The sequence below is a fragment of the Nerophis lumbriciformis genome, linkage group LG37 (genome assembly GCF_033978685.3).
Source record: "Nerophis lumbriciformis linkage group LG37, RoL_Nlum_v2.1, whole genome shotgun sequence".
Lineage (NCBI taxonomy): Eukaryota > Metazoa > Chordata > Actinopteri > Syngnathiformes > Syngnathidae > Nerophis > Nerophis lumbriciformis.
Window position 1 is genome coordinate 1,545,084 of NC_084584.2, and position 27,417 is coordinate 1,572,500.

General features: G+C 36.6%; 1 protein-coding gene across 9 annotated transcripts in view; it reads right to left on the reverse strand.

The window, feature by feature from the left end:
- Positions 1 to 819: 819 nt before the first annotated feature.
- Positions 820 to 27,417, reverse strand: part of cap2 (cyclase associated actin cytoskeleton regulatory protein 2) — a 45,985-nt gene continuing 19,387 nt past the window's right edge. For 7 of the 9 annotated variants that reach the window (XM_072912575.1, XM_061931068.2, XM_061931071.2 and 4 more), the window contains 9 exons: positions 18,721 to 18,864; positions 18,563 to 18,648; positions 14,718 to 14,823; positions 10,054 to 10,240; positions 9,805 to 9,974; positions 4,443 to 4,566; positions 1,464 to 1,546; positions 1,253 to 1,396; positions 820 to 1,147 (listed from right to left, as the gene is read on the reverse strand). In XM_072912575.1, the coding sequence (XP_072768676.1) occupies positions 1,064 to 1,147; positions 1,253 to 1,396; positions 1,464 to 1,546; positions 4,443 to 4,566; positions 9,805 to 9,974; positions 10,054 to 10,240; positions 14,718 to 14,823; positions 18,563 to 18,648; positions 18,721 to 18,864 (1,128 nt within the window). In that variant the 3' untranslated portion in view covers positions 820 to 1,063. Of the gene's footprint in view, positions 1,148 to 1,252; positions 1,397 to 1,463; positions 1,547 to 2,040; positions 2,121 to 2,286; positions 2,367 to 4,442; positions 4,567 to 9,804; positions 9,975 to 10,053; positions 10,241 to 14,717; positions 14,824 to 18,562; positions 18,649 to 18,720; positions 18,865 to 27,417 lie in introns of those variants that run through there. The other 2 variants (XM_072912578.1, XM_072912577.1) reach the window with 2 other exon arrangements.

The window sequence follows — 27,417 nt, forward strand, 5'->3', positions numbered from 1 at the left end:
GAACCAGAAGAACACACAAGGAACCAGAAGAACACACAAGGAACCAGAAGAACACACAAGGAACCAGAAGAACACACAAGGAACCAGAAGAACACACAAGGAACCAGAAGAACACACAAGGAAGCGTAAGAACACACAAGGAACCAGATGAACACACAAGAAACCAGAAGAACACACAAGGAACCAAAAGAACACACAAGGAACCAGAAGAACACACAAGGAAACAGAAGAACACACAAGGAACCAGAAGAACACACAAGGAAGCGTAAGAACACACAAGGAACCAGAAGAACACACAAGGAACCAGAAAAACACAAGGAACCAGAAGAACACACAAGGAACCCTAAGAACACACAAGGAACCAGAAGAACACACAAGGAACCAGAAGAACACACAAGGAACCAGAAGAACACACAAGGAACCAGAAGAACACACAAGAAACCAGAAGAACACACAAGGAAGCGTAAGAACATGAAATGTTCTCCAACCTGAGGAACGTGTTCATCTTTCATTTAGTGGCATAGTTGGAAAACTACTTTTTACACTTTGTGTTATCTTCCAGCCTTATTCCTTATTATTTTTGTCCACACAATAGCCCATAATGACAATGAGATGTATTTATTAAAAGTATTAATACATTTTGACTAATTAAATTGATACATTTGAACATTGTCATTAAGGGGAATTGTGTGTAGAATTTTGGGGGCTATAATGAATTGATTCCATTTTGGAATAAATCTATTTTTGTCCTACTCCATAATGATGTGAACAATCTTTTTTGAAATGTATTAAGAACAAATAAAAGTATTAACACAGTTTTATTAATACAATTGATTCATAATAGAAAGCTTATTCACATTGTCATTATGGGGTATTTTGTGTAGAATTTTGAGGGGAAAAAATGTATTAATTCCATTTTGGAATAAATTATTTTTTGTCCTACCCCATAATGACGATATGAGGATAATAATAATAATGATAATAAATTAAGGCCAAATAAAAGGTGATGAAATAATGAGAAGGTCAATGTATGATGTCATGGATCAGTGGTCACATGACTTGGTCAAGCTGCCATCTCAGCAGGTTCTGTCACCAGCTTGTTTCCATCCCAGACGGTTCGGAACTGTTCTGGAACTGGAAACTCTTTCTGGGGGAGAAAAGACAGCAGCGACTCCTTCACTTCTTATACAAGGTGTGTGCGTGTGTGTGTGTGTGCGTGTGTGTGTGTGTGTGTGTGTGTGTGTGCTCTCACGTAGTCGTCGTCTCCTTGTGGCACCAGGACGTTCATCTCTGAGCTGGTGGCACTAACCACATGACACTGCAAGGCATCACGGCTCAGGTACACCTGGCAACCCTCTGTCTTGTTGATGGAAATAGTTGGCACTGTACCCAACACCTGTACACACACACACACCTGACTCACACCTGTACCTCGTTAACACTCACCTAGGGCCTCAACTCACCTGTAACTGCACAGCCTTGGAATTAATCACCTCCACGATGCCCACGACCTTCTCAAACACCACGCCCATCTTCTGGCACTTATCTGAACACAGACACACATCAGGCTTCACTACAGGTATTAAAAGTAACATTCTCAAACATCACGCCCATCTTCTGGCACTTATCTGAACACAGACATATATCAGGCTTCACTACAGGTCTTAAAAGTAACCTGCTCAAACACCACGCCCATCTTCTGGCACTTATCTGAACACAGACACACATCAGGCTTCACTACAGGTCTTAAAAGTAACATTCTCAAACACCACGCCCATCTTCTGGCACTTATCTGAACACAGACACACATCAGGCTTCACTACAGGTCTTAAAAGTAACCTTCTCAAACACCACGCCCATCTTCTGGCACTTATCTGAACACAGACGTACATCAGGCTTCACTACAGGTCTTAAAAGTAACCTTCTCAAACACCACGCCCATCTTCTGGCACTTATCTGAACACAGACACACATCCGGCTTCACTACAGGTCTTAAAAGTAACCTTCTCAAACACCACACCCACCTTCTGGCACTTATCTGAACACAGACACACATCAGGCTTCACTACAGGTCTTAAAAGTAACCTTCTCAAACACCACGCCCATCTTCTGGCACTTATCTGAACACAGACATACATCAGGCTTCACTACAGGTATTAAAAGTAACATTCTCAAACATCACGCCCATCTTCTGGCACTTATCTGAACACAGACATATATCAGGCTTCACTACAGGTCTTAAAAGTAACCTGCTCAAACACCACGCCCATCTTCTGGCACTTATCTGAACACAGACATACATCAGGCTTCACTACAGGTCTTAAAAGTAACCTGCTCAAACACCACGCCCATCTTCTGGCACTTATCTGAACACAGACGTACATCAGGCTTCACTACAGGTCTTAAAAGTAAGCCTGGAACTCTGCCTCATCATGTACTTTTTATTGAGCCAATATGTTGAAAAGTATTGTTAGCATTTAGCTAACAGATATGCTAGTAATGTTAGCATGTAGCTCAAATAGCTATGCTACTAGTTTTAGCATGTAGCTCACATAAGTATGCTTGTAATGTTAGCATGCAACTTAAATAGCTATGCTAGTAGTGTGAGCTTGTAGCTTAAATAGCTATGCTAGTACAGTTAGCATGTAACTCACAGAGATATGCTAATGTTCCTTAACCTAGCTCAATGTTAAAATGTAGTGTTAGCATGTAGCTCACATAACGGTTTGCAATGTTAGCATGTAACTTAAATAGTTATGCTAGTAGTGTTTGCATGTAGCTCACATAGATATGCTAATGTTCTTAACCTAGCATGATATTAAAATGTAATGTTAGCATGTAACTTAAATAGTTATGCTAGTAGTGTTAGCATGTAGCTCACATAGATATGTTAGTGTTCTTAACCTAGCATGATATTAAAATGTAGTGTTAGCATGTAGCTCACATAATTATGCTAGTAGTGTTAGCATGTAGCTCACATAATTATGCTAGTAGTGTTAGCATGTAGCTCACATAACTATGCTTGCAATGTTAGCATGTAACTTAAATAGTTATGCTAGTAGTGTTAGCATGTAGCTCACATAAATATGCTAGAGTTCTTAACATAGCATGATATTAAAATGTAATGTTAGCATGTAGCTCACATAATTATGCTATTAGTGTTAGCATGTAGCTCACATAATTATGCTAGTAGTGTTAGCATGTAGCTCACATAACTATGCTTGCAATGTTAGCATGTAACTTAAATAGTTATGCTAGTAGTGTTAGCATTTAGCTCACATAAATATGCTAGAGTTCTTAACCTAGCATGATACTAAAATGTAGTGTTAGCATGTAGCTCACATAATTATGCTAGTAGTGTTAGCATGTAGCTCACATAACTATGCTAGTAGTGTTAGCATGTAGCTCACATAACTATGCTTGCAATGTTAGCATGTAACTTAAATAGTTATGCTAGTAGTGTTAGCATGTAGCTCACATAAATATGCTAGAGTTCTTAACCTAGCATGATATTAAAATATAGTGTTAGCATGTAGCTCACATAACTATGCTAGTTGTGTTAGCATGTAGCTCACATAACTATGCTTGCAATGTTAGCATGTAACTTAAATAGTTATGCTAGTAGTGTTAGCATGTAGCTCACATAACTATGCTTGCAATGTTAGCATGTAACTTAAATAGTTATGCTAGTAGTGTTAGCATGTAGCTCACATAGATATGCTAGTGTTCTTAACCTAGCATGATATTAAAATGTAGTGTTAGCATGTAGCTCACATAATTATGCTAGTAGTGTTAGCATGTAGCTCACATAATTATGCTAGTAGTGTTAGCATGTAGCTCACATAACTATGCTTGCAATGTTAGCATGTAACTTAAATAGTTATGCTAGTAGTGTTAGCATGTAGCTCACATAAATATGCTAGAGTTCTTAACCTAGCATGATATTAAAATGTAGTGTTAGCATGTAGCTCACAGAGATATACGAGTGTTGCTAACCTAGCAAGTAGTGTTAGCATGTAGCAAAACAAATGAAATCTACAGATAGTGCTATGGTGTGTCTAGACTATTAGTGGTGGTCTTGGAGACTATTAGTGGTGGTCTTGGAGTGTCAGGACTTGGTATGGTGTGTCTAGACTATTAGTGGTGGTCTTGGAGTGTCAGGACTTGGTATGGTGTGTCTAGACTATTAATGGTGGTCTTGGGGTGTCAGGACTTGGTATGGTGTGTCTAGACTATTAGTGGTAGTCTTGGAGTGTCAGGACTTGGTATGGTGTGTCTAGACTATCAATGGTGGTCTTGAGTGTCAGGACTTGCTATGGTGTGTCTAGACTATTAGTGGTGGTCTTGGGAGTGTCAGGACTTGGTATGGTGTGTCTAGACTATTAATGGTGGTCTTGGGGTGTCAGGACTTGGTCCAACAGGTGCATGCAAAGAGTCCTCACCTATGATGATGGAGTTGAGCTTCCCTTTAATGTGCAGAGTGGAGTTGTTGCACCCGAAGACATAGACCACCTGTTTGAGCTCCGTGTCCTGGATCAGCAGGTCTGGTCTCTCCTCAAAGTGTTCCTGCACACAGTCAAGTCCTTCTCAGGTCAGTCCAGACCACTTCACAGCATGCACAGTCAATACAACTAGAAAGGTGTGGAGTCACTTTGATACATTTAGTACATAAATTTACTAAAACCAGGACCATAAAGGTCTATCGTCCATCCATCTTCTTACACTTATCCGAAGTCGGGTCGCCGGGGAAGCAGCCTAAGCAGAGAAGCCCAGACTTCCCTCTCCCCAGCTATTTAGTCCAGTTCCTCCAGAGGGATCCTGAGGCGTGCCAGGCCAGCTGGGGGACATAGTCTCCCCAACATGTCCTTGGTTTTCCCCGTGCCCTAAACACCTCCCCAAGAAAATAATGCCAGAACCACCTCATCTAGTTCCTCTCCATGTGGAGGAGCAGCAGATTTACTCTAAGCTCCTCAAAGATGACAGATCTTCTCACCCTCTCTCTAAGGGAGAGTCCTGCCCCCTGACTGAGGAAACTCACTTTGGTCGCTTATAACTGGGATCTTGTCTATCTTTACAGTCATGACTGGACCAGTGTTTCCCACACATTCATTTATTTGTGGCGGCCCGCCACGAAAGAATTACGTTCGCCACAAATGGATTTTTCGGCTTTTGACTCGCTCGACCGCTCATAAAAGCAATGGGACTGTCTGTGAATGTACCTTGTAGTTACAACTCCGGTGCAGTAGGTGGCGGTAGCCTACTATGCATTGTAACTCCGCCAATAGCACTTAATTCACCTGGTGGGCAAGAAGAAGAAGAAGAACAAGAACAAGAAGAAGAAGAAGAACAAGAACAAGAAGAAGAACAAGAACAAGAACAAGAACAAGAACAAGAACAACAAGAACAACAAGAACAAGAAGAACAAGAAGAAGAAGAACAAGAACAAGAACAAGAACAAGAAGAAGAAGAAGAAGAACAAGAAGAACAAGAAGAAGAACAAGAAGAAGAACAAGAAGAACAAGAACAAGAAGAAGAAGAACAACAACAACAAGAAGAAGAAGAACAAGAACAAGAAGAACAACAAGAAGAAGAACAAAAAGAAAAAGAACAAGAAGAACAAGAACAAGAAGAACAAGAACAAGAACAACAAGAACAAGAACAAGAACAAGAACAACAAGAACAAGAACAATAACAAGAAAAAGAACAAGAACAACAAGAACAACAAGAACAAGAAGAACAAGAAGAAGAACAAGAACAAGAAGAACAAGAAGAAGAAGAACAAGAAGAAGAACAAGAAGAAGAACAAGAACAAGAAGAACAAGAACAAGAACAAGAAGAACAAGAACAAGAACAAGAAAAACAAGAAGAAAAACAAGAACAAGAAGAACAAGAACAAGAAGAACAAGAACAACAAGAACAAGAAGAACAACAAGAACAAGAAGAACAAGAAGAAGAACAAGAAGAAGAACAAGAAGAAGAACAAGAACAAGAAGAAGAAGAACAAGAAGAAGAAGAAGAACAAGAAGAAGAAGAACAAGAACAAGAAGAAGTACAAGAAGAAGAAGAAGAACAAGAAGAAGAAGAAGAAGAACAAGAACAAGAACAAGAAGAACAAGAACAAGAAAAACAAGAAGAAAAACAAGAACAAGAAGAACAAGAACAAGAAGAACAAGAACAAGAAGAACAAGAAGAACAAGAACAAGAACAAGAACAACAACAACAAGAAGAAGAACAAGAAGAAGAACAAGAAGAACAAGAACAAGAAGAACAAGAAGAAGAAGAAGAAGAACAAGAACAAGAAGAAGAAGAAGAAGAAGAAGAAGAAGAAGAAGACGAAGACGAAGACGAAGACGGCGGAGTAAAAGAACGGACAGACGGGATCAAAATAGGAGGGTAATATAGGTTGTAGGTAGATAAGTTATAGCTGCATCGCTCGCGGCTCGTCATATATTTAACGTTAATCTGCGATTTCACCGAGCGTTTCACTGACGGTGAGCAGCCTGACGCTGCTTCATTAACACCGCCGCTGTTGTCACGTCACGTGTTACCATACCGACGAGCTAACGTGTCCAGGTTATAACCCTGTTGTCAATAAACACACGTGGAGACGGTGCTTCAGATACTGCATTAATAATGAAGCTAAATTGTCCACTGTCCACTGCAGCATGTGAATGCAATGAAAAGAATACAATCTGAGCCAAGCAGCTGTTAAAATGTTGTCCAGGTTAATGTTTTGGCCATTAAAGGCCCTTCATTTCAAGATTTCAACTGTGATCGGGCTTTAAACAGGTGGCTGACCTGTTCAGATGGGTGTAACTCAGGGGTGCTCACACTTTTTCTGCAGGCGAGCTACTTTTCAATTGATCAAGTCGTGGGGATCTACCTCATTCATATATATCATTTATATTTACTTATTTATGAAATATATGTTTTTGTTAACAAGTTAAAGGTGTTTAATGATAATGCAAGCATGTTTAACACATATAGTTAATATTGTTAACAAGTTAAAGGTGTTTAAAGATAATACAAGCATGTTTAACACATATTGTTAATAAATTAAAGGTGTTTAATGATAATACAAGTATGTTTAATACATATAGTTAATATTGTTAACAAGTTAAAGGTGTTTAAAGATAATACAAGCATGTTTAACACATATTGTTAATAAATTAAAGGTGTATAATGATAATACAAGTATGTTTAATACATATAGTTAATATTGTTAACAAGTTCAAGGTGTTTAAAGATAATACAAGCATGTTTAACACATATTGCTAATAAATTAAAGGTGTTTAATGATAATACAAGCATGTTTAATACATATAGTTAATATTGTTAACAAGTTAAAGGTGTTTAATGATAATACAAGCATGTTTAATACATATAGTTAATATTGTTAACAAGTTAAAGGTGTTTAATGACAATACAAGCATGTTTAACACATATAGTTAATATTGTTAACAAGTTAAAGGTGTTTAAAGATAATACAAGCATGTTTAACACATATAGATTCCTTTCTTTCATGAAGACAAGTATATAAGTTGGTGTATTACCTGATTGTGATGACTTGCATTGATTGGAATCAGACAGTGGTGCTGATAACGTCCGCATTTTCGAATGGAGGAGAAAAAAAGTCCTCCTTTCTGTCCAATACCACATGAAAGTGGTTGGTTTTTGGCATCTTATTTGTCCAGCTTCCGTACTCCTTTGTATACACTTTACAAGAAATACATTGTCGGCAAACTCCGTAGCTTGCTAGCTTGTGCACGCCAGCTTTCTGTGCCTCTTATTTTGTTAGCGCAACTGTGCAGTCGGTCTTTGGAGTTTTGACGACAGGTACGGCGCCAGAGTCTGTTGAAATAAAGTGTTTCTCGCCTTCCTGTCGGTAATTTAAATGAGCTAAATATGTACATAAAGTGTTGTACTTATATTCAGTGGGGCAAAAAAGTATTTAGTCAGCCACCAATTGTGCAAGTTCTCCCACTTAAAATGATGACAGAGGTCTGTAATTTTCATCATTGGTACACTTCAACTGTGAGAGACAGAATGTGGAAAAAAAATCCAGGAATTCACATTGTAGGATTTTTAAAGAATTTATTTGTAAATTATGGTGGAAAATAAGTATTTGGTCAATAACAAAAATTCAACTCAATACTTTGTAATATAACCTTTGTTGGCAATAACAGAGGTCAAACTATTACTATAGGTCTTTACCAGGTTTGCACACACAGTAGCTGGTATTTTGGCCCATTCCTCCATGCAGATCTTCTCGAGAGCAGTGATGTTTTGAGGCTGTCGCCGAGCAACACGGACTTTCAACTCCCTCCACAGATTTTCTATGGGGTTGAGGTCTGGAGACTGGCTAGGCCACTCCAGGACTTTCAAATGCTTCTTACGGAGCCACTCCTTCGTTGCCCGGGCGGTGTGTTTGGGATCATTGTCATGCTGGAAGACCCAGCCACGTTTCATCTTCAAAGCTCTCACTGATGGAAGGAGGTTTTGGCTCAAAATCTCACGATACATGGCCCCATTCATTATTTCCTTAACACGGATCAGTCGGCCTGTCCCCTTAGCAGAAAAACAGCCGCAAAGCATGATGTTTCCACCCCCATGCTTCACAGTAGGTATGGTGTTCTTGGGATGCAACTCAGTATTCTTCTTCCTCCAAACACGACGAGTTGAGTTTATACCAAAAAGTTCTATTTTGGTTTCATCTGACCACATGACATTCTCCCAATCCTCTGCTGTATCATCCATGTGCTCTCTGGCAAACTTCAGACGGGCCTGGACATGCACTGGCTTAAGCAGGGGGACACGTCTGGCACTGCAGGATTTGATTCCCTGTCGGCGTAGTGTGTTACTGATGGTAACCTTTGTTACTTTGGTCCCAGCTCTCTGCAGGTCATTCACCAGGTCCCCCCGTGTGATTCTGGGATTTTTGCTCACCGTTCTCATGATCATTTTGACCCCACGGGATGAGATCTTGCGTGGATCCCCAGATCGAGGGAGATTATCAGTGGTCTTGTATGTCTTCCATTTTCTGATAATTGCTACCACAGTTGATTTTTTCACACCAAGCTGCTTGCCTATTGTAGATTCACTCTTCACAGTCTGGTGCAGGTCTTCAATTATTTTCCTGGTGTCCTTCGACAGCTCTTTGGTCTTGGCCATAGTGGAGTTTGGAGTCTGACTGTTTGAGGCTGTGGACAGGTGTCTTTTATACAGATAACAAGCTCAAACAAGTGCCATTAATACAGGTAACAAGTGGAGGACAGAAGAGCTTCTTAAAGAAGAAGTTACAGGTCTGTGAGAGCCAGAGATCTTCCTTGTTTGAAGTGACCAAATACTTATTTTCCACCATAATTTACAAATAAATTCTTAAAAATTCCTACAATGTGATTTCCTGGATTTTTTTTTCACATTCTGTCTCTCACAGTTGAAGTGTACCTATGATGAAAATTACAGACCTCTGTCATCATTTTAAGTGGGAGAACTTGCACAATTGGTGGCTGACTAAATACTTTTTTGCCCCACTGTATATTCCAACTCCGCGTTCTTCTTGGTCATCGCCGCTGCCGCCGTCACCCCCCGCCCCCACCACCACAAATAGATGCCTGTCCTGTGGGAAACACTGTGGACATATGTTAACTCTTAACATGCTAACGTTAGCATTTCAGCATTTACACGCAATTTCTCCCAAAATTGCCTCATCTAGTTTTTTGGGTGTAATGTTCAAACGCTGTGGGAATGTGTCGCAGGCAAAATAAAAGAAGTTTGGACACACGTGTGAAGAAGTCCACGTACCACCATCCACTTCTTGCCCTTCAGCTCCAGCAGGGGGAGCTTCTTCTGGGGGACGCTCTTCTCGGGGGACTTCTTGGGGTCCGCTTTGGCACCGTGGCCCCCAGGTGCTTCCTGGCAGCGCAGTTGGGGGTTCTTGTGGGTCTTCTGCTGGTCCGGCACATGCTTCAGACCTATAGGGGGTGGGATGGAGATGAAGCGTCAAGTGTGTCTCTCACACACACACACACACACGCGCACACGCACACGCACCTTTGGTGATGTCCAAGCCCTGGTTGAGCTGAGCGAAGAGAGCCGAGTGCTGGGCAGATGATGCTGAGGAGACGTCGCCTGGTGCCCGGGGGTCTTCACCGGACAGCGCTGGGGGAGGAGGGGGTGGAGGAGGGGGAGGAGGAGGAGCACTTGGGCCCTCAAAGAGAGAAGGAGGAGCAATAGGACCCTGGGGACATGTTGGGAGAATAGTGTCAGCACACACTCACCACTAGGGGGGAGTATTGGACTACTAGTGTCACGTTAATGGCCAGGGAACACACACACACACACACACACACACGCACACACACAGGTTATAATGCAATGATCTGGCAGACGTAAAAGTGTCCACTGATGATGTATGAAGAACATGTGTTCAGTCAAGTGTCCCAACTGTGTGACAGCTGCACTCTTTTTACACAAGTGTGTGTGTGTGTGTGTGTGTGTGTGTGTGTGTGTGTGTGTGTGTGTGTGTGTGTGTGTGTGTGTGTGTGTGTGTTAAAAAGGGAACTGCACTTTTTTCAGAATTTGGCCTGTCATTCACATTCCTTCTGCAAGACAATATAACACAGCCTTTCTTTCGTTATGCATTCTAAATGGTCAAATATGGCAAGTAGGAGGTGGCGAACAATGGAGCTGATGGGGAGTCGCTCTATTTTGCCTACAAGGCCTTCTAAAACAGGGGTTCTTTACCTTTTTGACCTCGGGGCCGAACCTTTTCTACTCCAGAAAGGCCCTCGACACTGAATTAGTAATCTTACTCTTAATTTGAATCAGTGCTTCTATCTAACCTACTATGAAGGCTTAGGTCAGGCTGATTACAAAAATAAATATTAATCAAATATACTTCAAAAGAAGGGACTAAAATAAATAACATTAATAAATACATTTATACATTACACAGTGCTAAAATGTATCAATTATAAGTAAATTACTAATAAATTATAATATTATATTTTTTTAATAAATTGTCAATAAAATTTTAGTGCAATTGAAAATACAGCTTCGTAATTTTTAAACTTCTGTAAGACTTTAGCTCAATGCTCCCCATGTTTGTTCGATGTAGTCATTACTGCCACAGGTGGTGGACAAGTGTATTACAACTGACTACTGACATTATGTACAGCTGCAATTATCTACAGCAGCAATTATGTACAGCAGCAATAACGTACAGGTGCAGTTATGTACAGGTGCCATCATGTACAGGTGCCATCATGTACAAGTCCAATAACGTACAGCTGCAATTATGTACAGGTGCAATTATGTACAGCTACAATTATCTACAGGTGCAATAACGTACAGTTGCAATAATGTACAGGTCCAATTATGTACAGCTGCAATAATGTACAGGTCCAATTATGTACAGCTGCAATAATGTACAGGTCCAATTATGTACAGGTGCAACTAGGTACAGGTGTAATTATGTACAGGTGTAATTATGTACAGGTGTAATAATGTACAGGTCCAGTAATGTACAGGTGCAATTATCTACAGGTGCAATAACGTACAGGGGCAATTATGGACAGGTGCAATTATGTACAGGTCCAATAATGTACAGGTCAATTATGTGCAGGTCAATTATCTACAGGTGCAATTATCTACAGGTACAATTATCTATAGGTCAGTTATGTACAGGTATATTTATCCATAGGTCAATTATGTACAGCTGCAATTATCTACAGGTGCAATCATGTACAGGTGCAATCATGTACAGCTACAATTACATACAGGTCCAATAACGTACAGGTGCAATTATGTACAGGTACAATTATCTATAGGTCAATTATGTACAGGTGCAATTATGTACAGGTGCAATTATTTACAGCTACAATTATCTACAGCTACAATTAGGTACAGGTCACAATAATGTACAGGTGCAATCATGTACAGGTGCAATCATGTACAGGTGCAATCATGTACAGGTGTAATAATGTACAGCTACAATTACATACAGGTGCAATAACGTACAGGTCAATTATGTACAGGTCCAATTATCTATAGGTCAATTATGTACAGGTGCAATTATCTATAGGTCAGTTATGTACAGGTGCAATTATCTACAGGTACAATTATCTATAGGTCAGTTATGTACAGGTACAATTATCTATAGGTCAGTTATGTACAGCTGCAATTATCTATAGGTCAGTTATGTACAGGTGCAATAATGTACAGGTGCAATTATCTATAGGTCAGTTACGTACAGGTACAATTATCTATAGGTCAGTTATGTCCAAGTACAATTATCTATAGGTCAGTTATGTACAGGTACAATTATGTACGGGTGCAATAATGTACAGGTGCAATTATCTATAGGTCAGTTATGTACAGGTACAATAATGTACAGGTGCAATTATCTATAGGTCAGTTACGTACAGGTACAATTATCTATAGGTCAGTTATGTCCAAGTACAATTATCTATAGGTCAGTTATGTACAGGTACAATTATGTACGGGTGCAATAATGTACAGGTGCAATTATCTATAGGTCAGTTATGTACAGGTACAATTATCTATAGGTCAGTTATGTCCAAGTACAATTATCTATTGGTCAGTTATGTACAGGTACAATTATGTACGGGTGCAATAATGTACAGGTGCAATTATCTATAGGTCAGTTATGTACAGGTACAATTATCTATAGGTCAGTTATGTACAGGTACAATGATGTACAGGTGCAATTATCTATAGGTCAGTTATGTACAGGTACAATTATCTATAGGTCAGTTATGTACAGGTGCAATTATCTATAGGTCAGTTATGTACAGGTGCAATAATGTACAGGTGCAATTATCTATAGGTCAGTTACGTACAGGTACAATTATCTATAGGTCAATTATGTACAGGTGCAATTATCTATAGGTCAGTTATGTACAGGTGCAATTATCTACAGGTACAATTATCTATAGGTACAATTATCTATAGGTCAGTTATGTACAGGTACAATTATCTATAGGTCAGTTATGTACAGCTGCAATTATCTATAGGTCAGTTATGTACAGGTGCAATAATGTACAGGTGCAATTATCTATAGGTCAGTTACGTACAGGTACAATTATCTATAGGTCAATTATGTACAGGTGCAATTATCTATAGGTCAGTTATGTACAGGTGCAATTATCTACAGGTACAATTATCTATAGGTACAATTATCTATAGGTCAGTTATGTACAGGTACAATTATCTATAGGTCAGTTATGTACAGCTGCAATTATCTATAGGTCAGTTATGTACAGGTGCAATTATCTATAGGTCAGTTATGTACAGGTGCAATAATGTACAGGTGCAATTATCTATAGGTCAGTTATGTACAGGTACAATTATGTACGGGTGCAATAATGTACAGGTGCAATTATCTATAGGTCAGTTATGTACAGGTACAATTATCTATAGGTCAGTTATGTCCAAGTACAATTATCTATTGGTCAGTTATGTACAGGTACAATTATGTACGGGTGCAATAATGTACAGGTGCAATTATCTATAGGTCAGTTATGTACAGGTACAATTATCTATAGGTCAGTTATGTACAGGTACAATGATGTACAGGTGCAATTATCTATAGGTCAGTTATGTACAGGTACAATTATCTATAGGTCAGTTATGTACAGGTGCAATTATCTATAGGTCAGTTATGTACAGGTGCAATAATGTACAGGTGCAATTATCTATAGGTCAGTTACGTACAGGTACAATTATCTATAGGTCAATTATGTACAGGTGCAATTATCTATAGGTCAGTTATGTACAGGTGCAATTATCTACAGGTACAATTATCTATAGGTACAATTATCTATAGGTCAGTTATGTACAGGTACAATTATCTATAGGTCAGTTATGTACAGCTGCAATTATCTATAGGTCAGTTATGTACAGGTGCAATAATGTACAGGTGCAATTATCTATAGGTCAGTTACGTACAGGTACAATTATCTATAGGTCAATTATGTACAGGTGCAATTATCTATAGGTCAGTTATGTACAGGTGCAATTATCTACAGGTACAATTATCTATAGGTACAATTATCTATAGGTCAGTTATGTACAGGTACAATTATCTATAGGTCAGTTATGTACAGCTGCAATTATCTATAGGTCAGTTATGTACAGGTGCAATAATGTACAGGTGCAATTATCTATAGGTCAGTTACGTACAGGTACAATTATCTATAGGTCAGTTATGTCCAAGTACAATTATCTATAGGTCAGTTATGTACAGGTACAATTATGTACGGGTGCAATAATGTACAGGTGCAATTATCTATAGGTCAGTTATGTACAGGTACAATTATCTATAGGTCAGTTATGTCCAAGTACAATTATCTATAGGTCAGTTATGTACAGGTACAATGATGTACGGGTGCAATAATGTACAGGTGCAATTATCTATAGGTCAGTTATGTACAGGTACAATGATGTACAGGTGCAATTATGTACAGGTGCAATTATCTATAGGTCAGTTATGTACAGGTACAATTATCTATCGGTCAGTTATGTACAGGTACAATTATCTATCGGTCAGTTATGTACAGGTACAATTATCTATCGGTCAGTTATGTACAGGTACAATTATCTATAGGTCAGCTATGTACAGGTACAATTATCTATAGGTCAGCTATGTACAGGTGCAACTATGTAGAGGAAGTATGCTAGAGTATGGCACTCACAGTCTTGCTCCACATGAGTCCTACTGGGTGCTGCTGCTTGATGAAGGTCTGCATGTGAGTCCAGATGGACAGGTAGGAGCGCACCCAGTCCACATGGCGACGGTCACTGGACACACCGTAGACGTTCACAGCAATTATTCATCATCTATTGTTGATCTTCATCACACTAGCAACTCTTTTTATTCCCCACACTATCTTTATTTCATACCATTCACTTATAATACAGTGATTCTCCTACATGGGCTCCATCTAGTGGTATGCCAAAGAATCACCTGATGAAAGTACAGTGTTTTATTGTATCTATTGAAACAGTGTGACTGATCAAACTTGTGTAATGTTACAGTGGCCAAATTAAACCTTGGCCTTGTTTTTAATGAATACTTAGGGCTACTAATGCTGGTCATTATGGTGGTACTTGGAGTGACACGTGGTTACTGAGGTGCTACTTGCTGAAAAAAGTCTTCTAGTAGAATAAAAAGTAAATATATATATTAAATTCTATCTCATGTATCATATCTAATATAAAAACACTGTAAGCTCTACATGATTCTTGTATGTTATGAAATATTTACAATAAAATAATATACACACTGTATATTAACATATATTTTCAAGTACCCTCCACCTCCATTAAATAAATAATACAATTCATGCATGAAAAGTCTAAATCAGGGGTGTGGTCCACAGCTCCTTTTGTTAGCATACATGTCAGACAAAACAACAATAAATATCTTAGAAAAAAAGATCAAATGTATACAAATTTTATTTAAAAAAAAGTATGTGGAGGACATTTTGTTATTTTGTGTATTATATATACAGATATATATATATATATATATATATATATATATATATATATATATATATATATATATATATATATATATATATATATATATATATATATATATATATATATTAAAATTAGTGTGAGCTTGGTGTTATAAGTAACAAAACGAATGAAACTTTTATATTTTTGCTCTTTTTTTCTTACATTTTTACTGTTGTTTTTTTATAGTACACTATGTGGCTCTCTTTTTTTGGACACTGGATTTATACAACCGAATAGTTTGCTTTTGAAATTTGAGAACTTGTTTTGTTTTTTTTACATCAAATGATGCCGACAATTTCATTGAGAAAAAAATTGTTAGCAAAATTCAGTGTTTAGAAATTCAGTGTATAAAAATACAGTATTTAAAAAATCTGTGTTTTAAAATTCATTGTTTAAAAATTTTGTGTATAAAAAGTGTTTAAAAATACATTGTAGGAAAAAAAAGTTTAAAATTCAGTGTTTTTAATAATTTTGTGTATAAAAATAGTGTTTGAAAATACAATGTAAAAAAAAATAAAAAAATCAGTGTTTTAAAATTCAGTGTTTAACAATAGTGCATAAAAGTACATTATTTAACAATCCAGAGTTTAAAAATTAAATGTCTAAAAATTCAGTATTTAAAAAATACGTCTTTAAAAAATCAGTGTTTAAAAATTCAATGTCTATAAAGTCAGAGTTTTAAAATTCAGTGTTTAAAAATAGTGCATAAAAGTACAGTATTTAATAATCCAGAGTTTAAAAATTAAATGTCTAAAAATTCAGTATTTAAAAAATAAGTCTTTAAAAAATCAGTGTTTAAAAATTCAATGTCTATAAAGTCAGTGTTTAAAATTCAGAGTTTTGAAATTCAGTGTCTGGATATTCAATATATAAAATAATCAGTGTTTTAAAATTCTGTGTATAAAATTCAGTAGATCTAAATTCAATGTTATACTTTTTTTTTTTTAATTCAGTGTATCAAAATTTAGTGTTTTAAAATTCAGTGCGGAAAAATGTTTTTGCAAGACGCACTTCCTGTAAACGAAAACTGACGCAATTGATCCTGTCTCACAAGCAGCCAATGAGGTGTCAAGTTTGAAGTCACATGACTTAATTTACCGGATGTGGGGTTTGCATTTTGAAGCGGCAAATTTTTCGGCACTGAATTAATTTATACATTAAATTTTTATATGGTGAATTTTCAAATACTGAATGTTTATGAACTGAGTTTTTAAACACTGAATGTTTTCTCCCTGAAATTGTCAGCATGATTTCATGAAAAAATAATCAGTTTACAAAATTGAAATGCAAAAAACTCCATAGATGAAAAAAGAAAATATCAAAATGTCTCCCGTACACTTTGACCTATTGTTATGGTGAACAAAGGTTTGGACACTGGGTCTAAACGAAGCATAAATAGCAAATATTTAGAAGGTTTTTATGAAAAGATTTGATTTATGAAGAAGAATTGCTACACTTGTCACGGTGGGGTCTGGAACCGGTGAATGGCGATAAAGGAGGGCTGACTAACACGTTTGTATGAAAGATGAAATGTACGACTACAATAAGGCTGAAACGACGCGTCGACGTAGTCGACGTCATCGGTTACGTAAATACGTTGACGCCGTTTTTGTGCGTCGGCGCGTCGCATATTTACGTCACACTACTGTCATGGCGGAGCGCAAAGCAGACGATGCGAGCGAGGGGAAAAAAGCACGCCAAAAGTCGTCAAAAGTGTGGGAGTATTTCAATAAACGGCCTAATAATGTTGTTGTATGCACACTGTGTCGAGCGGAAATGGCCTATCATAGCAGCACAACGGCTATGAACGAACATTTGAAAAGAAAACCCCCGACAGCGTTCTTGCCATCACCATCAACAAGTCAATCGTCCGCGTGCGTATACGTTGTCATTATTACACAAAAACATGAATGTGTCATTTGTATCTGCGTTGTAAATTCATAAACTAAAGCACCGTTTGCTCTGAAAGGCGCGTTTGGCGTGCCTGTTCAGTGTTTACAAAGACGCGCTCCTCTTTAACGCTGTGGAGAGGCGGCGGCGGCGGCGAGCGAGCGGCGAGGCGGGGCGCGCCGGGAGCGACGCCGCAAGAGACAGGGGACGACGAGCGAGCGAGGAAGAGGAGCTGAAAAGCGAGGAAAGAAAGAGAAAAGAGTTGGAAGAGAAAAGACTTTGTGTAAAATTAAAAGATTGTAAACCTGACAAAGCCGTCTGGCGTTCAGTCTGTCGGTCCTGAAAGAACCCCACGGCACAAGACGTGTCACAAACGCTAACGTTAATTAGTTGTGCAAATACCTTTTACAACATTAACAGTTACATATACTATGTACAAACCAACAATTAACTTTCACTTTAATCATACTATCATTGTTGTGTTATTAAGCAAAATAAGCAATACTTTTACTTTTGTTGAAATGTTTACACTGTACACTTTTTTGTATTGGATGTTTAGCTTTATTTTTGCACATTTTAGCAAATAAGCAATACTTTTACTTTTGTTGAAATGTTTACACTTGTTACAGAATATTTCCGTTTTGCACTTTTTTGTATTGGATGTTTATCTTTATTTTTGCACATTTTAAAGCAAAATAAGCAATACTTTTACTTTTGAAATGCTTATACTATTCCAGAATATTAAGATTTGCACTGGATGTTTACTTTTATATTTGCACATTAAAAAGCAAATAAGCTACTTTTAATTTTGTTAAATGTTAAAAGTTTTAAATGTTGACATTGTTACAGAATATTTTGTCATGTTGTTGTCAATGTTGACTGAGTGGCCATACTTTTTTTTTTGTAAATAAAAGCCATGCCTTTTGAAAAAACTGGCCTACATTTATTTTTTCCTCTTCATTTTAAATAAAAAAAATAATCGGTAAAAGGAAAAATAATCTATAGATTAATCGGGAAAAAATAATCTATAGATTAACCGATTAATCGAAAAAATAATCTATAGATTAATCGATAGAAAAATAATCGTTAGCTGCAGCCCTAGACTACAATGATGAATGTTTACCTTTCTTTGTAGTCCTTCAGCACTCTGTTGGTGTAGAAGATGGCGGCGTCGTTCATCTCCTTGACAAAAGGACCCGGCTTCTGGTTCTTGAAGGCACACATGACATATGTTGGTCACCATTTGTGTCATGATGGACGTCTGCCAAAGTATTTTGTTACCACGGCCACCCAGCCCAGGGCGGGGATGCTCTCGCTGACGGCCGACATGTGATTGAAGAGCTCGCTGCCCCGGTTTCGATCTCTGAAGTTCTGGATCTCCTGGATGTGGTCGGAGATGGGCTTGAGGAGGTCGTGAAGTTCCATCTGCGGGAGGGAAAAGTCGTGAAGATGTCATTTGTGCCTGGATGAAAAGCTATCATTAATGTGATATGTGGTGGACATGACATCATTGTCTTGGTCATACTCAGCTGAGAGGAGCCGAAAAACCACCTGCCATAAAGTGATCGCTGGTACTGCAACATTTTATTGAGCACCTACTATTAGTTCCACCAATACTTCATTTATGATGTGCTGGCAAAAAGTCCACAAAAAAGAAGGTAAAAAAATAGACAAAAACATAAATATAAGTCAGTTGCCATGTTGGCACCTAAAAAGATGAATCTGATGCCATAAGAACATTGCCTTAAAGCAAAACATGCCTCCGTGGCTTTATGAGCTGCTCACACACTTTTATTTTGAAAGTTCAGAGTCGACAACACCGTTTGTTCTTCTCTTCCTGCAACATTCCTCCGTGCACCAGGAGATCTGTGGCCTTGTAAGGAAGACATGGTCCTGTGTTTAGTAGCATGTCTTTATGCACCTTGCAAGACCTTCCCATAACACTTCACGTTTTATATACACACTGCAAGTATATATATAATGTAGTAACAGACACCTTCATAACAATATGTAATATGTACAATATACACACTGCAAGTATATATATAATGTAGTAACAGACACCTTCATAACAATATGTAATATGTACAATATACACACTGCAAGTATATATATAATGTAGTAACAGACACCTTCATAACAATATGTAATATGTACAATATACACACTGCAAGTATATATATAATGTAGTAACAGACACCTTCATAACAATATGTAATATGTACAATATACACACTGCAAGTATATATATAATGTAGTAACAGACACCTTCATAACAAGATGTAATATGTACAATATACACACTACAAGTATATATATAATGTAGTAACAGACACCTTCATAACAATATGTAATATGTACAATGTACACACTGCAAGTATATATATAATGTAGTAACAGACACCTTCATAACAATATGTAATATGTACAATATACACACTGCAAGTATATATATAATGTAGTAACAGACACCTTCATAACAATATGTAATATGTACAATATACCCACTGCAATTATATATATAATGTAGTAACAGACACCTTCATAACAATATGTAATATGTACGATATACACACTGCAAGTGCATATATAATGTAGTAACAGACACCTTCATAACAATATGTAATATGTACAATATACACACTACAAGTATATATATAATGTAGTAACAGACACCTTCATAACAATATGTAATATGTACAATATACACACTGCAAGTATATATATAATGTAGTAACAGACACCTTCATAACAATATGTAATATGTACAATATACCCACTGCAATTATATATATAATGTAGTAACAGACACCTTCATAACAATATGTAATATGTACAATATACACACTGCAAGTATATATATAATGTAGTAACAGACACCTTCTAACAATATGTAATATGTACAATATACACACTGCAAGTATATATATAATGTAGTAACAGACACCTTCATAACAATATGTAATATGTACAATATACACACTGCAAGTATATATATATAATGTAGTAACAAGACACCTTCATAACAATATGTAATATGTACAATATACACACTGCAAGTGCATATATAATGTAGTAACAGACACCTTCATAACAATATGTAATATGTACAATATACACACTACAAGTATATATATATAATCTAGTAACAGACACCTTCATAACAATATGTAATATGTACAATATACACACTGCAAGTGCATATATAATGTAGTAACAGACACCTTCATAACAATATGTAATATGTACAATATACACACTACAAGTATATATATAATGTAGTAACAGACACCTTCATAACAATATGTAATATGTACAATATACACACTGCAATTATATATATATAATGTAGTAACAGACACCTTCATAACATACATATAATGTAGTAACAGACACCTTCATAACAATATGTAATATGTACAATATACACACTGCAAGTATATATATAATGTAGTAACAGACACCTTCATAACAATATGTAATATGTACAATATACACACTGCAAGTATATATATATAATGTAGTAACAAGACACCTTCATAACAATATGTAATATGTACAATATACACACTGCAAGTGCATATATAATGTAGTAACAGACACCTTCATAACAATATGTAATATGTACAATATACACACTACAAGTATATATATATAATCTAGTAACAGACACCTTCATAACAATATGTAATATGTACAATATACACACTGCAAGTGCATATATAATGTAGTAACAGACACCTTCATAACAATATGTAATATGTACAATATACACACTGCAAGTATATATATATAATGTAGTAACAAGACACCTTCATAACAATATGTAATATGTACAATATACACACTGCAAGTATATATATAATGTAGTAACAGACACCTTCATAACAATATGTAATATGTACAATATACACACTACAAGTATATATATAATGTAGTAACAGACACCTTCATAACAATATGTAATATGTACAATATACACACTACAAGTATATATATAATGTAGTAACAGACACCTTCATAACAATATGTAATATGTACAATATACACACTGCAAGTATATATATATATAATGTAGTAACAGACACCTTCATAACAATATGTAATATGTACAATATACACACTGCAAGTATATATATATAGTGTAGTAACAGACACCTTCATAACAATATGTAATATGTACAATATACACACTACAAGTATATATATAATGTAGTAACAGACACCTTCATAACAATATGTAATATGTACAATATATACACTGCAATTATATATATAATGTAGTAACAGACACCTTCATAACATATATATAATGTAGTAACAGACACCTTCATAACAATATGTAATATGTACAATATACACACTGCAAGTATATATATAATGTAGTAACAGACACCTTCATAACAATATGTAATATGTACAATATACCCACTGCAATTATATATATAATGTAGTAACAGACACCTTCATAACAATATGTAATATGTACAATATACACACTGCAAGTATATATATAATGTAGTAACAGACACCTTCATAACAATATGTAATATGTACAATATACACACTGCAAGTATATATATAATGTAGTAACAGACACCTTCATAACAATATGTAATATGTACAATATACACACTGCAAGTAGATATATAATGCAGTAACAGACATCTTCATAACAATATGTAATATGTACAATATACACACTGCAATTGCATATATAATGTAGTAACAGACACCTTCATAACAATATGTAATATGTACAATATACACACTGCAAGTATATATATAATGTAGTAACAGACACCTTCATAACAATATGTAATATGTACAATATACACACTACAAGTATATATATAATGTAGTAACAGACACCTTCATAACAATATGTAATATGTACAATATACACACTACAAGTATATATATAATGTAGTAACAGACACCTTCATAACAATATGTACAATATACACACTGCAAGTATATATATAATGTAGTAACAGACACCTTCATAACAATATGTAATATGTACAATATACACACTGCAAGTATATATATATAATGTAGTAACAGACACCTTCATAACAATATGTAATATGTACAATATACACACTGCAAGTGCATATATAATGTTGTAACAGACACCTTTATAACAATATGTAATATGTACAATATACACACTGCAAATATATATATAATGTAGTAACAGACACCTTCATAACAATATGTAATATGTACAATATACACTCTGCAAGTATATATATATATAATGTAGTAACAGACACCTTCATAACAATATGTAATATGTACAATATACACACTGCAAGTGCATATATAATGTTGTAACAGACACCTTTATAACAATATGTAATATGTACAATATACACACTACAAGTATATATATAATGTAGTAACAGACACCTTCATAACAATATGTAATATGTACAATATACACACTACAAGTATATATATAATGTAGTAACAGACACCTTCATAACAATATGTACAATATACACACTGCAAGTGCATATATAATGTAGTAACAGACACCTTCATAACAATATGTAATATGTACAATATACACACTACAAGTATATATATAATCTAGTAACAGACACCTTCATAACAATATGTAATATGTACAATATACACACTACAAGTATATATATAATCTAGTAACAGACACCTTCATAATCATTCGAATCATTGCCGGAACAAATTCCTTGGCATCTTAATTTCCGTTTCCATAGCAGCGCACGTCCGACTTCTGACAACAAATGTGTGTTCCTACTTCCGGAAACAAACGTGAGTATGTTGTAATTATAGCAGACTTGGTAACAGACGACGACTACTTTTGGACAAATGAGGATTCACAACCTTATCTTTTTGAAGCTGAATATACAGAGGATGAACTGCTGCTTCTAGAAGCGAGCACGGAGGAAGAGTGAGACGGAGCAGACAGAAGCCGAGCGAGTGAGGTGAAAGTGACTGGCAGCTGCAAAATGTGCAATTTGAAGCCATGCTGTTTCGACATAAATGGAGCGCTTACCCAAATAAACAGGAAAAAAGTCACTGTAAATGAAGTATTGTTGACGCTTTTTAACTGGATTTTTAAAGTGATTTATAGGTAGAATTGATTGCTAACATTAGCTGCATTGCTAGCTACCTAGAACAAGCCTATGTTTACATGTTAGAATGCAAACAAATTAAAAACCTTTTGTCTTCTTGTCTCTCAATGGTTGTGAAGGATAGGCAAAATACCAAAAACAAGTGCAGTTCCCCTTTAAGCATAAGACAGTCTCAGGCACACATACACACACAAGTGTGTGCGTCAGCAGACACACAACAATGTGCCGGCCACTTTCTTTTAACACACACACACACACACGCTTGGCTGACAACACACTCAAATATAGAACATGACCATAAAAAGTCAGAGCTGCTCCTCTGGAAGAAAAGACAAGAGTTAGTGTATTTGTGATATTTTCAACTCTCCATGTTCAACTCCATGTATCGACTCAGTACTTGCTCGGGGAAGAACAATCATACTTTGTTGTCCAGTCGTCGTTAAGTCAGATTTTTGCAATTTATTTGGATTTTTTTTTGGAGTTGAATGAGTAGTCTTCTTTTACTCTCCCCACTGCTGCCTCACTGTGACACGCATGCCTCACTGCTGCCCCATGTGGGGTGGCGAGAGTAGTGCAGACATGATCAACACTAGTTTGAATGGTTTCATCAAGCTTATTTGGAGTTGATTAGGCTTGACATAAAGTGTACGGACAGGACTTGAAGTTTTTCCTTTTAATTCTATGGTAATTATTGTTTTTGTCTAAAATAAACACAACAAAAGTAAATATAAATACTAGGATTGTCAAAAATGGGGTGACAAATCATATTGTCGATATAGATCACAGGTGTCAAACATTTTAGGTGACATCATTTTAGCTGGCCCGCAAACACCTGGAAATGATATGTGTCAATAAAGTACTTCATTTTCTCACTAAATGTCATTGATTTTTTTTCCATTTTGACAGAAGAAATATATGTGCTGCTTGAAATTGCATGCCTTTTAAACTTGAATAGTATCCAATATTGCATCAAATATTACAGTATATTATCATACTTTCCAAACATGTTTTTGTCTAAATAAAAATAAATACTTAACTTTAAAGCAAACTAACCACCAAATTAATTAAAATGACAATAAATGTTACGTTGTTCTTTACGGCATATTACTGTAAATTTAAAAAAAAACTATTACCGTTTTTTGTGTTAAAATTCTGTTGACGGAACAGCCAGTTTTTGACTGTAAAATTTACGATTGTTGTTTTTACCGGTGTATTAATGGAAAGACGGTACAATTGCATACCTGCCAACTTTTGAAATCAGAAAAACCTAGTAGCCAGGGTCCAGGACAAAGTCCTGGTGGGGGGTTCCTTCGCCCCCCGACGCAAAATGATTATTAGCATTCAGACAGGTTAAAATGTTGCTAAAACCATCACTTTTCTATCAGTCACAGTGACTTTTCAAAACAAAAATATTACAGCAAAAATCATATGGGTTGATTGACATGTTTATTCTGTAAGCTAACTTCAATAGTTTGAAATTATTTTGACAGTTAATGCCAGTTATCCTGTCAACCTTTCACAAGACTTCAATTTGTTCATTGAAAGTATAAACACTTTTTACAGTAAACAAATGGTAAAACAGTACTAAACAATTCCATTTAAAAAAAAATTGGTATCATTATTAACTTTCTGTCCAAGCTTGTATAATCTACTGCCTTGTTCAATTGTAAAAAAATATTCTGTGCCTAAAATTCACATTTCTATCACAATTATCATACTGTAAACATGGTAAGCTAACTTCATTAAAATTAATAGTCCTGTCAATAGCATGGAATTACAATTCAAATGTAGTTTTTTTGTAAGCCTTTCAAAAGAATTCAAAATATGAAAAATTAACGAAAATTAATTTAAGCCATCAGACACTTGAAAAGTGGCACATCACATCTCTAATGTAATCATTTCAACTTTTCAACAGAAATAGCACTGCAAAAATATTAAGGACATACTTCTGTATTTTGGTAGTTATGCTGTCAACATTTAACAAGATTTCTTCAACTTGGACTTGAAAGCATAAATAGTATAAACACTTTTAACAGTATAACAGTACTAAACAATTCCAATAGATAACATTGGTGTCATTACCTTTTTGTTTGCTCAATTATTGCCTCCGTAAATAAAACTTCGGCATTTATCACATCCAAAGAATCTGTTTGGGCGACGAAAAACGTTGAAAGTTTTCCACTTGTATCGCTAGCAACGGCATTAGACTTGTGTTTTTTTGTCCCAACGTGGTCTTTTACATCGCTAATTCCTCCGTGTCCGATCGAAAAATCTTGTCTGCACAAGGTGCAATTCGCGTAGTTTTCACCCTTTTTGGAACGGATAATTATTCCCGGATAGGCTTTTGAATATTCTTCACGGAATGACTGCAGTTTTCTTTTCGGTTTAAGACTCGTTTGCGATTTTTCTCCGGCTGATTCCATGATCGTTCGCTCGTTTGGAAACAATGGCAACTGTATGGCGTCACATTAGTGCCAAAAATCCGAGCGCATAAAAACTGTTATCGCGCGCTGATTCTCCACTTCGTGCGCGCGCGCGACACCATTTTGCGCGCGCGTGGTGCCTTTCTGCGCGCGCGCGGTGCCTTTCTGCGCACGCGCGACGCCTTTCTGCGCACTCTCTGTGTACTCCTGGCATCTCTCCTCGCGCTGTCATGTTTCTTTTTGGCACTTTGGGGGCGGGTATGCTTAGACGGCCCCTTCTTTCTGATTGGCTGTGAGCATTTTTCATATGACCAATCATTCTCCAGTGTAGCAACGTTGTAGTCATCTTACCTCGGACATCTAGCCTCAATCATTACATTGATGTCAATGGTACATGTACTACTTAAATTACCGTAACTTGCTCGATTTTCGACCAATTTACAAACGGTTTGCCTTGTTACAAATCTTATTACATGTAGATATGACATAGGATGCTGTTGAAATTACCTCTTTCGCTTTAAAAAAAAAAAAGACTTAATTGTGCAACATAGTTGTGTAGGGTCAGTGTTAGTCAGTTCTCTGATTATTTTAAACTGTTTCAGAATACATTATTAAAAGGCTATTTTTAACATTTTAAAAACAAAATTCAAAGATGATTTCATTAATTTTATGGCTGAATGAAAATAAATTCCATAAATTAGAAAACAAATGTTCAAGAAGAAGTGAAAATATAAAATGATGTTATTGCTGGTGGACCAGTTCTGGCTGAAAGATGTGATTATGGTGTTTGTTGTCTTATTATTTATTTGGGTCACATTTTGTATTACCCTGTATTGTATTTATGTGGTATGAAATAACCTTCAATAGCGCGCGACATTTTTTTTATCCACTTCTTCCTCCGTAAATCTTGATACATATTGACGATAATGATAAATAAATGATAAATGGGTTGTACTTGTATAGCGCTTTTCTACCTTCAAGGTACTCAAAGCGCTTTGACACTACTTCCACATTTACCCATTCACACACACATTCACACACTGATGGAGGGAGCAGCCATGCAAGGCGCTAACCAGCACCCATCAGGAGCAAGGGTGAAGTGTCTTGCTCAGGACACAACGGACATGACGAGGTTGGTACTAGGTGGGGATTGAACCAGGGACCCTCGGGTCGCGCACGTCCATTCTTCCACTGCGCCACGCCGTCCCGCCCGGCTATACTTCTGATTGGCTCTGAGCATTTGTCAGCATTTTTCACCTGACCAATCAGAAAGAAGAGGCCGTCTAAGCATACCCGCCCCCAAAGTGCCAAAAAGAAACATGACAGCACGAGGAGAGATGCCAGGAGTACACAGAGAGCGCGCAGAAAGGCACCGCGCGCGCGCTAAAAGGTACCACGCGCGCGCAAAATGGTGTCGCGCGCGCGCACGAAGT